This window comes from Acartia tonsa, chromosome 11 (assembly GCF_053477335.1).
Source record: "Acartia tonsa isolate MP-2025a chromosome 11, ASM5347733v1, whole genome shotgun sequence".
Taxonomy (NCBI): Eukaryota; Metazoa; Arthropoda; class Copepoda; order Calanoida; family Acartiidae; genus Acartia; species Acartia tonsa.
The window spans coordinates 32,265,803-32,280,443 of NC_137270.1; the positions used below are offsets into that span (position 1 = coordinate 32,265,803).

General features: G+C 32.1%; 2 protein-coding genes across 2 annotated transcripts; one reads left to right on the plus strand and one right to left on the minus strand.

The window, feature by feature from the left end:
* The first annotated feature begins 6,462 nt into the window (after positions 1–6,462).
* LOC145332234 (uncharacterized) lies at positions 6,463–14,395 on the plus strand. Its single transcript, XM_080177188.1, has 7 exons — positions 6,463–6,538; positions 7,891–7,941; positions 10,875–10,948; positions 12,014–12,087; positions 12,613–12,661; positions 13,732–13,813; positions 14,282–14,395. Exons 1-7 carry the CDS (start codon positions 6,470–6,472, stop codon positions 14,357–14,359), a joined length of 477 nt encoding a protein of 158 aa, XP_080033314.1. The 5' UTR covers positions 6,463–6,469; the 3' UTR covers positions 14,360–14,395.
* On the minus strand, positions 8,381–10,360 carry LOC145332232 (uncharacterized). The gene is made up of 4 exons (XM_080177186.1): positions 10,074–10,360; positions 9,383–9,447; positions 9,132–9,189; positions 8,381–8,744 (listed from the first exon to the last, which is right to left on the minus strand). The coding sequence occupies exons 1-4, from the start codon at positions 10,188–10,190 to the stop codon at positions 8,451–8,453; spliced, it is 534 nt and encodes a 177-aa protein (XP_080033312.1). The 5' UTR covers positions 10,191–10,360; the 3' UTR covers positions 8,381–8,450.
* Positions 14,396–14,641: the final 246 nt, after the last annotated feature.

Consider the following 14,641-nt stretch of genomic DNA (forward strand, 5'->3'; position numbering starts at 1 on the left):
CTCTAGGGGGAAATGAAAACCAGGGTAGTAGAGGGGGGATTCATACTGAGAATGATGCAATCCTGAAACTGAGAACCGATTTTTTTTGGCATTTTCTGGAACCGGGCGTTAAAAGCCGGTTCGTAACTAATGGGTTAAATGTTGGATGATGATGGGGGGGGGGGGGGGGGTTAGGTGGTTAAGGGTTACTAATTAATTTGGGACAACACCATAATTTTTAAATTTATAATTTTAACCTCCGCCCCCCCCCCCCCCCCAAAAAAAAAAAATATAAAAAGCTTAAACATCCTTGCCTCTATGATATAAAGATTACCCCACAAAATGAACATGGGGGTGCCCAAATTTATTATTTCCCTCAAATCAAAAAGCTTGTACGTCCTTGATTATGTAAGCTCATTTAAAACATACTGAAATCAATTTGTGTACAACGATTATCCTTTTCATCTGTTTTTTAGTAGCAAAGATGCTCTATAATTCAAAATATCCCTCCGTCCGTTGTCTGTCCATTCATCTGTATGTCTGTCCATTGGTATGTCTGTCTGTTCATCTGTTCGTCTGTTAGAAAGGGGGATAACATGATTTTCTCGTCATCTATAAAAGATAGAAGGCTGAAATTTTCATGGATAGAATATTCTCTCTCTCTCTCTATCGATACTCCATATTTTCATCAAGTTTCATTAGGATTTTTCAATAAACTGGGGTGGGCTATATCAATTCCTGCATTTCAAGTTTTTATGATTTTCTCTACTCCTATTCAAGATAGATGGTTGAAATTTTCAGGGATTGAAAACTTTGATATTCTGCATAATTTTATCAAGTTTTATTGAGATTTACTTATTGGAGTCCTACCCCAAACGTAGGAGTCCCAAATGTTGGAGTGGACAAACGCAGGAGTCCCAAACATCGGAGTAAAACGTAGGAATGGGACAAACATCAGAGTGGACAAACGTCAAGGTGGACAAATGTTGGAGTGGACAAATGTTAAAGTGGACATTGCTTAAATAAAACCTAGGAGTGTCTGCTATTTTAATAATATGACAATTTTGAATCTTTTTATACCCCTGTCTATAAAATAATGACTATGGCCACAGTGCTTGGCCCCCTGGCCTAACCTAACCTAACTAAGAAAAGTAACTGGACAAAGGGGGGGGTGGGGGTGGCTGGGTTTATATAAAAAAAATCAAAGTTGAAATGAGAATTAAAATTTAAAAAATAGTTTGGGACTCCTGTGTTTGTCCACTCCAACATTTGTCCCAAAAATCCTGCGTTTGTCCACTCCAATGTTTGTCCCACTCCTACATTTGTTCCACTCTGAAGTTGGGGACTCATGCGTTTGTCCACTCCAATGTTTTTTCACTCCTACGTTTGGGACTCCTACATTTGGCATGGAACCGATTATTGGTTGGGGTGCTAGTTTGATTCCTAGATTGTTAAGTTTTCCTGATTTTCTTTACTACTATTCAAAAAATTTAAAGAGGCTGGGTTTATACCACCCATAATATATTAATGGGGGTGATTACCCCTATCCCCAAAAAAAATTACACTTTTACAGGAACCCCCCCCCCCCTGGATATCTCTGCACTCTCCCTTGTAGTGACTAGGCCAACTTCATGGTCTCTGGAAGCCCATTCAGTTATAAGAAGTTCACATTATAAGAGCACTCTTATAGCATCCACTCTATCATAGACGTCCAAGGGGGGAGGGTAAAGTGGCGATTACCCCCAAACGAATTTTTCATTTACCCCCCCCCCTCATTTAATATTTACCCGTACCCCCAACCATTTAAGAGGGGGTAAATACCTCCCCCAAAATAAAAAATTTTTTGCGCGCTTCGCGCATTTACTAATTATTTAATTAAATTTAATTTCTCCCCCTCAAAAATTTTACCCCAAGGGTAAATTTTGGGTGGGGTAAACAAAATTTCTCCTGCCAACAGATTTCTGGAGGGGGAATTACCCCCCAAAAGCAAATTTTACCCCCAGGGTAAAAATTTTTTTTGGGGGGGGGGAAATTTGCAACATGCTTCGCGCGCCATTTTACCCCCCCCCCCCCAAACCGAATTACCCCCCCCTTGCAAAATTTTACCCCCCCTCCCAAAAAAAAGCTTGTATGTCTATGATCTCTATTAGCATTACATGTGTAATGCATTATAGACAGACATATAGATATTGTGAGGGATCCTACACTTTCTAACACCTTGTTTTGCATGGTAAAAATTGTTCCAATAGTTCTTGATATTGATATTTTTAAAAAAAAATTACTATAACTTGAATATGATGATGTTTAAAAAATGCTGAAATTATAGTTATATTTAGACTAGAAAAATGATAAACATACCTATAGAAGCGTTAAATAATTCTCTTTTTAATTATAAAAATATCTTTTAGAAACAAGAACAAGAACAATGCATAGCAGTGTAAAATATAAATTGATATTTTTTTTCAATATTCTAAAACTATCCGGGACCTATAAGAAGCTTCCATAAAACAGAGAAGTCAATAGGTACATTAGTTATCAAAATCTTAAGCTACAGACAAAAAAGCTTACTACTTTATATAATAGAATAATGAAATGCAGCTGTTTTAAGGATTGGCAGCTTAATAATACAGACCGATTCAATAAGTGAGTTTATATGTTATGATGTTTAACTTTAAAATGGTGTAATTATAGTTATATTTAGCCTAGAAAAATTATAAACATACCTATAGAAGCGTTAAGTAATTCTCTTTTTAATAATATAAATATTTTTTAGAAACAAGAACAAGAACAATGCATAACAGTGTAAAATATAAATTGATATTTTTTTCCAAAATTCAATTCCTTCTGGTGATGTTATAAATAATATATCAAAAGTCAAATTTAGGTGGATGTTATATGAATATATAAAGCTTCTTTACAGCCAAAAAAATTAAGAAAAAAAATATCATTTATGGAGCAACAACAAAAGTGGGATTATCACAAAACCTCGGTTTTTTAGTCAGCTGTTCTATAAACAACCAAGTCATTACCTGTATATTATAAAGCAATGCCAGGCGATTAAAATGAGGTATTAAGCACTTTCTAACTCCAAAAAATGATTCTTCTAGAGCAAAAATTAGTTAAGCATTTTTGGTGACTCAAATTTGAAATTTGATTTGTAGCAAGAGAAAAATATTAAAAAAACATACTTTTTTTTATCTAATAGGCAAATTAATGGTATCAATATATCCGCAAATGTCTTATATACAGTTTAATACACTTTTAAGTCCATTATTTTTGGGCTTTGAGTAATTGTCTAATAAGGTTGATTTCTAGCCAGTAGCCATTAAGACTCTGTATTACATATTAGGGTCTAATGTACTATCTAGTTATACTAGCGGCTACGCCCCTAGAAGCCTCTAGGGGTACTTAAGGTTGGAGGGGGAAAAGTCGACAACATCCCATTTTAAATTTCAGTTTCAAAAGAGTAAAAAAATATTTTTTTTTTGGGGGGGGAGAGGGGGGTGAAAACACCCTCCCCTAAAATAGTTTAAAACCTTCCTAGGACCTGTAAGAAGCTTCACTGTAAAGGAGAACAATATCGGTTCAGCGGTTAGCGAGATCCTTCAGGACAAACAAAAAACGCTTATTACTTTATATAATAGGATTATGTCTATTATTTAGGATAAAATATTTCCATAAAGACGCAGATATCACCACAGACAAAGTAGCCATCAAGACTCTGTATTACATATTAGGGTCTAATGTACTATCTAGTTATATTATGTCTATTATTTAGGATAAAATATTTCCATAAAGACGCAGATATCACCACAGACAAAGTAGCCATTAAGACTCTGTATTACATATTAGGGTCTAATGTACTATCTAGTTATATTATGTCTATTATTTAGGATAAAATATTTCCATAAAGACGCAGATATAACAACAGACAAAGTAGCCATTAAGACTCTGTATTACATATTAGGGTCTAATGTACTATCTAGTTATATTATGTCTATTATTTAGGATAAAATATTTCCATAAAGACGCAGATATCACCACAGACAAAGTAGCCATTAAGACTCTGTATTACATATTAGGGTCTAATGTACTATCTAGTTATATTATGTCTATTATTTAGGATAAAATATTTCCATAAAGACGCAGATATAACAACAGACAAAGTAGCCATTAAGACTCTGTATTACATATTAGGGTCTAATGTACTATCTAGTTATATTATGTCTATTATTTAGGATAAAATATTTCCATAAAGACGCAGATATCACCACAGACAAAGTAGCCATCAAGACTCTGGATCACAAAACTTTTCACGAGGAAATAAAATATACTTTTATATCGGTTACGCCCCTAGAGATCTCCAGGGGCACTAGAAGAAAAAGGGGGAAAAGTCGTCCCCCCACCCCAATTTACATTAGTTTTAAAACAAGGATGAAAATAAGCAGCGAAGCACAAAAAAAATCATAGATTGATAATCGGACAAAATGAGTGGAGACAATTGATCATAGAAATGATAAAAAAATCGACTGACGCACGGAACTAGCAAATTATATCCTGGATGCTCATTGGTACCAGGTGTAGCTAATCTAATAATCAATTCTAAATAAAATAACGAAACTTAATAAAGTATGTGGAAGTATATTTTTGATTTTCAGGGGTTGAAAAGAAGGAGAGGAAAGGGGAAGAGGGTTGTGGGGAAATTTTCCTATAGGGTTGTTTGGCAGATTATTATTCCCTTGTCCCTGAATAGAAAGGAGACAAAAAATATTGACAAACGAACAAACGGACCTAGCAAATTATATCCTGGATGTTTACAGGCCACGGTTGGACCCTCAGATGTCAAAACTTTATTTTAGAGTTTGGCCAAAATGACTTAGCAATTGTATCTGTAAGTTCGTCTAATAACACCCTTTGCTATTTTTAAAATCCTAGAAAATTTTTTTTGCAAGAAAATTGCATAAATTCGCAACCTTTTGTAGAACCACTACATAACTCTAGTTTTAAAACTTTTTATATAAAATCCTTTTTACAAATAATATCATTAATTAATTAAAATTAAACCTGAAAGAAAAAAAATCTCATTACACGTGTTAATTTGCATGTTTTAGGTCTTTTTTTGAGGAAAGTATAACTTCCACATTTTTGACAATAATATATTTTTTTAACATTTCAAAGTAAAATATAATAAAACTTAAACGATTTTTCTTGAATTATCAGTTGAAAATTTCATCAAACATGCAATTTAAGTGATGAAAATTTAATAAAATCATTTTTTGAATGTTTAGAATTACTAATTTTCTACATTTAAAACAAAATGTTAACAAAATTTAAAAACATTTTAACATATAACTTCAAAAATCAATAACATTTTATAAAAAGATGTTTCAAAAAATAAATCATTAAAAGGTATTAAAATGCATTTGAAATTACTTAAAATTAAAACATCTTTTTACACTTTATTCTGTTTAATAGAGTTTAAATGACATGATTAGTGAATGAAATATTTCCTAAACTCATTAAGCCTTTTTGTGACTATATTAAAAATAATTTTTTTTGTTTTATATTGTTTTTTTATTCAAATATTTGACAAAATTTTACCTACGTCAATAAAATAAAGTCAGTTTTTTACTGTTTCCAGGTTTTTCTTTATAATTATAACAATTAAATATAATATAAATCTTCATTATCTTTTATTTGAATTATCATACACATTAAAATGTAAAGTATAAGCTAGAATAGCACTTTTTTCAACGAATATTTTAATGACATTATATCAAAATAATTCCTCTTAAATATCACACAACATATGATTGGGAAGTATAGCCATTTCTTGGAGGTAAAATATTTACAAAAATACCATTAATTCTGTTTTTATCAGAAGTTAAAAAATTGAACAATTCTAAAACAATGGTTGGCTGTCTAGATATTGAGTACACTAAGACTACGGCTCTGTTCTATTGAAATAATGTTGCAAAAAGAGGGGTTCTGAAAGTAATCTACCTATTTTTTTTTAAAGAACCAACAAGTACTGTCAGTATCTTTTTCTTGTAATCTAGCAGACAATCAAATCATAACACAATTTTCATGATAAAATATTCAGGTTTCTACTTCACATTTTAAAAAATATACTGATCAATAAAATGTTCAAAATTTTACTTTGTACTAATTGAAAAAATATGTTGTAATTCTTATTTTAAAGTTACATTTTTATCCCTGACAAAATCATAGACGACTTTTAAAGGCATCTTATCTAAACTTTTTGAAGAAAAACTTAAAAACGTTAATTAAGTATGAAAACTATTTTCTTCGATTTTTCTGAAGTTATTATCGCATTCTATGGGTTTTTTATTATCATTTACTTATATCGAAAGTGCCAAACATTGTACCCTAACTTATTCATTTAATAAAAAACTAACCGTGAGGCTACAACTAAAGAAACTATATTTTGTGGTAATAGGATCCTGACGAGAGTTCAAGTGATGGAGATATGGAAATTACAGAGATCTTTTATGCAAGCCCAGAATGTAGTCAGCTTAACTCTTCATGTATTGTCAAGGTATAAAAAGGATATGGTACAGTAAAGGATATTTTATTATTTAGATGTTACACCAGATTTTCATGTTCTCTAGTAAAATGAAACCCATAGCGCAGCTGGCCAAAATAATGATGTTCTGTTTCCACCCCATCTACGTACCCATATGCTCTACTCCTACTGAACGAACTTACCAATAAGTGATGTCCATGTTAGCAAACTAAAACGACGACATTTTTCCCCTGTTACAATATATTCTTAATCCATTAGTACAATTCACAATAAGTTTGAATTAGCAAATCAAATGAAATTTGATAGAACAACCAGAGATGGGTTTTTGAGAACGAATGCCGCGTTTTTCCGGCATTTTTTAGACATTGATTGAACGAAGACGATATCGTCTTCGTTCAATCAATCATTATTATGTAAATGCCAACAGAGTATACAACTAAAGAATTCATAATTTTCAAATTAATATTTTAGTCATTTGTATAATGTCTAATACAGCTCTGAAAAGATGCATTAATTAATATGCAGCAAAAATAGATTTAAGATAATTTGTTTTTCTTCTATGAAAGCCGTACCAACAAAAGCGAAATAATTAAATAAATAGTTGTATACTCTAGTTTATTCGACATGTCTAAAAAATGTCAAAAAAAAACGCGGCATTCTTTTTTCAAAAACCCATCTCAGAGATGGGTTTTTGAGAAAGAATGCCGCGTTTTTCCGGCATTTTTTAGACATTGATTGATTGAACGAAGACGATATCGTCTTCGTTCAATCAATCATTATTATGTAAATGCCAACAGAGTATACAACTAAAGAATTCATAATTTTCAAATTAATATTTTAGTCATTTGTATAATGTCTAATACAGCTCTAAAAAGATGCATTAATTAATATGCAGCAAAAATAGATTTAAGATAATTTGTTTTTCTTCTATGAAAGCCGTACCAACAAAAGCGAAATAATTAAATAAATAGTTGTATACTCTGTTTATTCGACATGTCTAAAAAATGTCAAAAAAAACGCGGCATTCTTTTTTCAAAAACCCATCTCTGAAGTTTTTAAAATCGATTGAGTTTAGCTCTCAAAACCTTGGGTACCATTCTAATTAACAATCCAATAGCAAGGATAACGAATCTACGTGGATATCATGAAGGTGGAAAATTTATCATTTAAGGACATTACTTATGGGTCAGTTCGTTCATCTAGTGGAAGGGAGGGGAAAGGGTAAATGGGGTTAAAGGACGTATCTTTATTGTAGCCAGCTTTGCATAAGCACCACTTCAACAGAGTACATGAAAATATAGTGCAACATCTAAGTAATTAATTATTATTATTATTTATTTATTAATTATCTATTAATATTTTAGAGTTCCAGATGGGATCATTCAAGAATTAGTAACTCCTGCCATGTTTATGAGGTATTATCAACTTATCAATATGTATAGAGTAGCTTAGTTCCCTTGGTAGCAGAGCACAAAAAAACATAGACAAATTTAAAAAGTCAATTTTCAAGCAAACGTTCAGTGGTCTTGAATAAAAGACAAACAATGAAATAAAATTCTAGAGAAAACTAGAAAATATATCTTAAATAGGAGTAGAGAAAATGATATTTTCTTTGGAACAAGAAATATAATTTTTGTACAATTACCTTTAAAAACTGTTTCAACAGCTGTTTTAAACCAGTCAAATTGCCATAGATATAAGTTCTTAAAATGCTCTTGTCTGAAGGAAATGTTTCAAAAAATCGGAAATCTGCCTTAAATAGCAGCTAAGTAAATCCATTTTCCCCATGGCGTTATGGATGGACAGACAAAGTAAATTATAGAGTAGCTGCGTTGCTATTAAAAACAATATTAGTACATTACAAGTCATTTATTCAAATTTTTAGTTATCACAGTTAAATTTTACACATATTAGGTCAGGACGATTAAAATTGAATATCACTATAGTATGTAGCATAGTCGCTAAGAATAGTGGCTCTAAACCTGGCGATTCCGCGGTTTTTGTAGTTCACATTGTTGGCCACAAAAAAGCTAACTCTAGTCTTGGGAGAGGGGTCCCTGTGGGCCAGGAATGCCGCGCCGTTCTGACACTCCATCTGCTTTATCTTTCTGTTCTGGTTGATCATGGGGAAGGTGATAGGGTCGAATCCCATGGTGTAGGCCGCGTTCACCTCCAAGGCAAAGCCCTTGATCTCCTTGGCCATTCTACCTGGCACTTGCTGAAAATAAATATTATAAAAAAACGAAACAAATACTTAGTTTTCAGTATCGCTCAAACCAGTTTCTTATCCAGTGGACATTAATCGGATTCGAAACCATACTGTAAATTTTAAAAAATAAATGGAGCCGTAAAACCACTTCTTTTGGTCAAAGATATTAATAGCGTAGCTTATTAAAAACAGGAATATTCCTATTTAGGAATTAAAAATTAAAAATTGGTATAAAAGTTAAGCACTGCTAGTTTTATCCAGCAATAAAAGTTTAATTAAAGTCAAGTAACTGAGACAAAGTGCTGTGGATTTCATAATTATTTAAAACTCTATGCCCCCTCTCTTCCTGGCTGCAACCATAAAAAGAAAATTGAAAAAATCTCTTAAATCTATTACCTTGGCTTGAATTATAAAAAACACGCCATCTGGGGGGAGAGCAGCAAATTCTTGGTTCCTGAGAAAAAATTAGGAATTAAACTGAATAGAAAAAAAACTATCAAATTAGTTTTAAAAAATATTTTAGGCGCTTTAGAATATCTGAATATCTGTTAATCTGAAAGTTGTATTTTTCAGAAAAGCCTTATAGATTACTTTAAGTGATTTTAGTTCACCTAAAGGAAAGGGGTGAAACAACTATTTATACTTACAAAGGATCAAGCAGTCTCTTCTGGTTGAGCGGGAACATGTGAACCTCAAAATGTTCTTTCCAATCCTAAAATCAAAAGATTTATTTGATATTCACCAGCAATAATAAAGATATAACTAAATCCGTAGGTAATACATTCTAGGAGATTCTGCAGTCGATTTCCCAACTCATAGTATATGCATATAACAAACTTTAAAGGATAAGATATCTTATATAATAATGTCAATTGAGGTTAATGTAGATTTAGGAGCTGTATAATTGTATGGATAGCATCCTGTAGGGGTCAAAAAAGCTTTATTAAACATTGAAATATTTCAAGAGTTTAAACACACGTTTTAAAAAAAGATAATCAACTGAAAAAAAACCAGAGATGAATTCTTAAAAAAAACTTTTGTCTCACTAAATCAGTTTTCCCCTCTACATTTCTAGGGAGCCTCACTGATTTTAGGGAGGCAAATTTTTAAGAATTCACTTTAGATTGATATTTTAAAAATTGTTTAGATAAAAATATCCAACAATAACTCTAAGATTAACCATTATATTACCAATTATATACATCAGACGTAAAATTATGATATCTTTTTAATTGAACTTCAGGCAAATGTGAAATATATCTTAGTTTATGAAATAAAGCTTACAAAAATATTAAACTAATATTGAAATAAAACACATTAAGTAAAAAAGAGACTTACCCCCTTTTGTGCCTGCAGGTTCGAGTGCCGTGGAGTCAAAGTACAAATCGGCGGACCCATTGGCAAACCATTTGCCTGGGTCAAAAAGTACAAAACTAAACTTAGGATCTTAATCATGTTGATCAACTACAATAATTTTAAAATCCAGTCACAATTACAAAGATTGAGTGAAGACTGAAATAAATTAGAAAATAATTGCAATGTTTTAAGTCCAAAAACAGGTTTTTGAAATTCAATTATAAAATTTATGATTTTGAAAATTAATTTAGATATAATTTTTTAAAGAATAGATTACCAAATAGATAACGTGATTTTTTATTTTTCATTAAAATATATTTTTGAAATTTGATTTAAAATTTTTCCCTCTATTGCCGACAACAGATTTTTGGTTAATGTGCAGTATTTTAATTTTTAAATTGCAGCATTCAAGATCAATGATGTTCAAGAAGGGAGGGGGCGATGTTTACCCCTCCCCCCAATAAATTTTGGTTTGAAATCAGCTGTTTGGTTTATTTAGGAGGAATTTAAATTTCAACCACGAAATATATTTTCTTTGCATTAATCGCTTGAATGACTATAGCTACATTAATGTACAACAATGTACTTGTTTCAGAATTGAAAAGTAACAGCATGTGTTTCTGTCTGTAGCTTAGATTCTCGCTAACAAGTGAACCAATATGGGGAAGGATACCCATCGCCCCTAGAAAAAAAAATCAAAGTAAAAGTAGAAGGTCGACAAACCCTCCTCAATTTACCTCTAAGTGCCCCTAGAGGCCTTTAGTTAAAAATATATTTGTATAGGATTTTATTGATGTTGAAGAAAAGGACGAGGCTAAAATATCTTGTATGAGGACTAAATGGGTTTCCAAAGCCAGGTATTTGTGTTTTTTTTAGTAACAAAGATATCCTTTAATATAAAGTAGGATGTTTTTTAATGTATTTTAAGATCTCACTAACTACTGAACCAATTGTGTTCTGTATTTTAGAGCTTTACAGGGTTCCTGGTTTGGCTTTAGGATATTTTATTTCTATTTAAGTCTTGGGATGGTTTTAGGCTATTTTTCTGCTCTTTTCTCATCTTTCAAATATAGAGCCCTGGAGGCTAGGGAGACAGCCGCTAGTCCTTTAATATAAATAGTAAAGTTTTTGTCTGAAGCTGTAGATCTCGAAAATTACTGGTTCAATGAGGTTATACTTAGAAAATAGAAAATAAATGTCTTAACATGGTTTTAGGCCATTTTTCTGACTCAACTCGCTCTATCCTAGAGGCTAGGGGCTAAACAACTAGTTCTATTATAAGGTATGTTGGCTGTGCGGTGGTTATTTTCATAATTTAATACCACAACTCACAAATAAAACAAGTCTATTCTATAAAGTAGTAAGTTGTATGTTTGTGTGTGTGTGTGTGCGTGCGTGTGTGCGTGCGTGTGTGTTTGTAAAGGAAGGGGGGGGGGGGAATTGTGTAAATAATGCCAGATATGTTAGCAATAGTCTAGGGAAGGTTTTTGTCTCTTGGGTTTCCTAAAGAAAAAAAACATTCCCGCAACTGTATGTTGCTCGTCAAATCCCGTTCAACACACATTAACCAAGAAGAACTTTTAACGGAGCAGCGAAAATTTTCCTTTTTTACAAATGTTAATATGTTGAAGGGTTGTTATAAAAATCGCACAATCCCAACATATTGACAGGCTAAAGGACAGACAGAAAACATTTTACAACAATATACCAAAAAATGCCAACAACAAAAATGCATTAAATTTTTAATTTGATGTTTAAATAGAACACATAAATATTTTATTAGAAACTAATTAATACACTAAAATTAATTAAGATATTTAAACTACAAGTATCATTATTAGGATGCTTTATTAGATGAACTTGTGAAGTCAAATATTTGGATTTATGATAGCTAAAAATATTGTTATCCTTGTTATTTTTAGGTTCGATGATGCAGATTCTGTTCCATTTTATCTTCAACCATTCAAAGTTGAGAAGAACAATATGACATATATAGGTAAATTGGCAACTTTCCCAGAACCCCCCCCCCCCAGCATATTTTTAATAAATTAAAAATGAGGGGGGGGGGTAAATTTTTGTGTATTACTGTTTTACTTTAGGTCAATTATAGGTTCCTTAAGCTTAGGCAGGGCTCAGCAGCCGAGACTAAGCATTAAATTCAAACCTGTCTGGATGCTTTGAAATTTTTTTTTTAAAAATGGATTGCGATAATCGGGGAAGGTTCAGACTTTCAGCTGATTTTTAAAATTGTATAACGTTTAATATAACGTTGTATAACTGGCGGTTAACGCGCGGCTGCAGAGCACTGCAGTTTAGGTATTAAGGAAAAAACTATCCTTCTCCCTTATTTTATAAATTGTGTGGAGGGGGGAGTAGACACTTTAAGAGAATGATACTAGCTGTATTAAAATCTACTATTCTCTTTTTATAAAAATAATAATTATCAAGCTTTAACAACATTAGACATACTTATCATTAGTTATCAGTTTAAAATTTTATAATTATTTAATTTACAATTAAGGATATGAAGTGAGAATGCAATATGTTGAATTTCATTCAGCTAGGTTTAGGTAAATATTTTAAATTTAATTTAAACAAGGATGACAACATAAATAAGTTGCGAAGCATAAAAAGATAGCGGACAAAGATAATTATAGAGCAAAAAAAAGAGAGGCAGAAAAAGAAATTGAATGAAAAAGAATGACTGACAATCATGATACCGTAATATTTTTTTTTGCAGCCGAGAAATCATATTTTCACCATAACTTTACGGACTCAAGAACGAACAAACAAAGTTAATTAAAGAGTAGCTTCGCTACTAAAATTTATTTTGAAATTTCTATTACGATAAAATAAATGTTTTAAAAACTTAAATTCAATACTTAAAAATGTTATAATTTAAAATTACAGAATTTGTTTGACGTTAACTTAAAATTTTCTCCTAAGTAGCGAAGCTACTCTTTTTCTCACTTTGTCCGTCTATCTGTCATTGGGGTTAATACAGAAAAATATACAGCAGATAATTTATAACTAAAGATATTATTTGTCTAAATGCAGGAATAAGGTATAACCAACAAGCAAAATGAATCTAAAATAATATTGGGGGGGGGGGCAAATGGAGAGATCGTCAATTTTACGATGTGTTGCCCCCCAACAACAACTGAAAAACACATATAGGTTTCGTGATTTTTTTCCGAATTAATTTCGTTATTGGTATTAGCTGGTCTAAATGGCGTGTCTAAATATAGTAATACTGCGGTGATATGATGACCTCTTTGTGGCATGGTGACGCTTCGGGAAAAAGTCCTCTACACGTTACCTTTAACATACTCTGCTTTTAAATTGCACAGGGTATTAGGTAAGGTAACACCCAATAGACGACAACCAACTCTTTGATTGCACGATCTTTGTATGAAATTTCCTAACTGTGCATGGTAATGAGTTGTGCCTGTTTTGGACAAAAGCATTCCAACTACTCAAACTATTTATGTCGTACACTTGACATAGCAGCAGTATGACCCAGTGTCAGGCCGAGATTCGAATCTATCACCTGCGCGCCAACGAGCAAAATACGATTCGTGTTACGTGTTGTCATATGCTTATTTTGGATGTTGTAATCCTTGTTTTGTTTTGATTTCAGGTTTTTAAATCTTCATTATTGTAACAAACCATTTGGAAAGATTCCACAGAAATGTAAACCAACATGTATGCGGGTGGCTAAGGTAATATACCAGGGGTCCAAAGGGATAAGACAATAGACGATAAATTTTAATACATCCCAAAACAATATAGGCTCTTCTGTAGATTTAAATTAATGGCTAAAAAGTTTGGATGCTTTTAAACTAGCCAATCAAAATTCACTAAAAGTAAAAAAAAGTTTCTGTGGCAGCAAAGAAGCGGTTACAAAACATTGGATACCAGTTTGATTAATAGTCCAATGTCCCCTACCTCCCTGAACCAGCCAGAAAAGGAACAGTGAACTGTAAATAAACCTTTTTCCCAACTCGTTCTAAAATTGAAAAGCTTGAAATTAATGGAGAAAAGATTAAATTAAGAAAAATATTAAGTAAAATAGTAATTTTGATTTTTCTCCATTTGCTTTGATTTAATCTATCATTGATTTTAATTAAACTTTGAATTTTTGACAGTTATTAACAGTTATTTAATGGAATAATTCATAATTTTTATAGGCAAAGAAAAGTCAAATAACAGATTCTCGTGCTTATTTCTCGTACAACTGTGAATTGGGGGCTACTCAGGAATTTTAATACTTATAACTAATTTTTTCAGACCTTTTCGACTGTTTTTTTGTTGCTAGTGGCCTCTCCCTTAATATCTAGGGGCAGGGGCGTCCAAGCTTTTATTTTTTGGGGGGATAAAATTTTGTTAAGGGGGGGTTAATTCGTTTTTTGAGAGGGGTAAAATGGCCGCAAATTTTTTTATTACCCCCCCAAAATTTTTACCCCGAGGGTAAAATTTGCTTGGGGGGGTAATAACCCCCCCTGAAATCTGTTGTCAGGGGTAAAATTTGCTTGGGGGGTAATTACCTC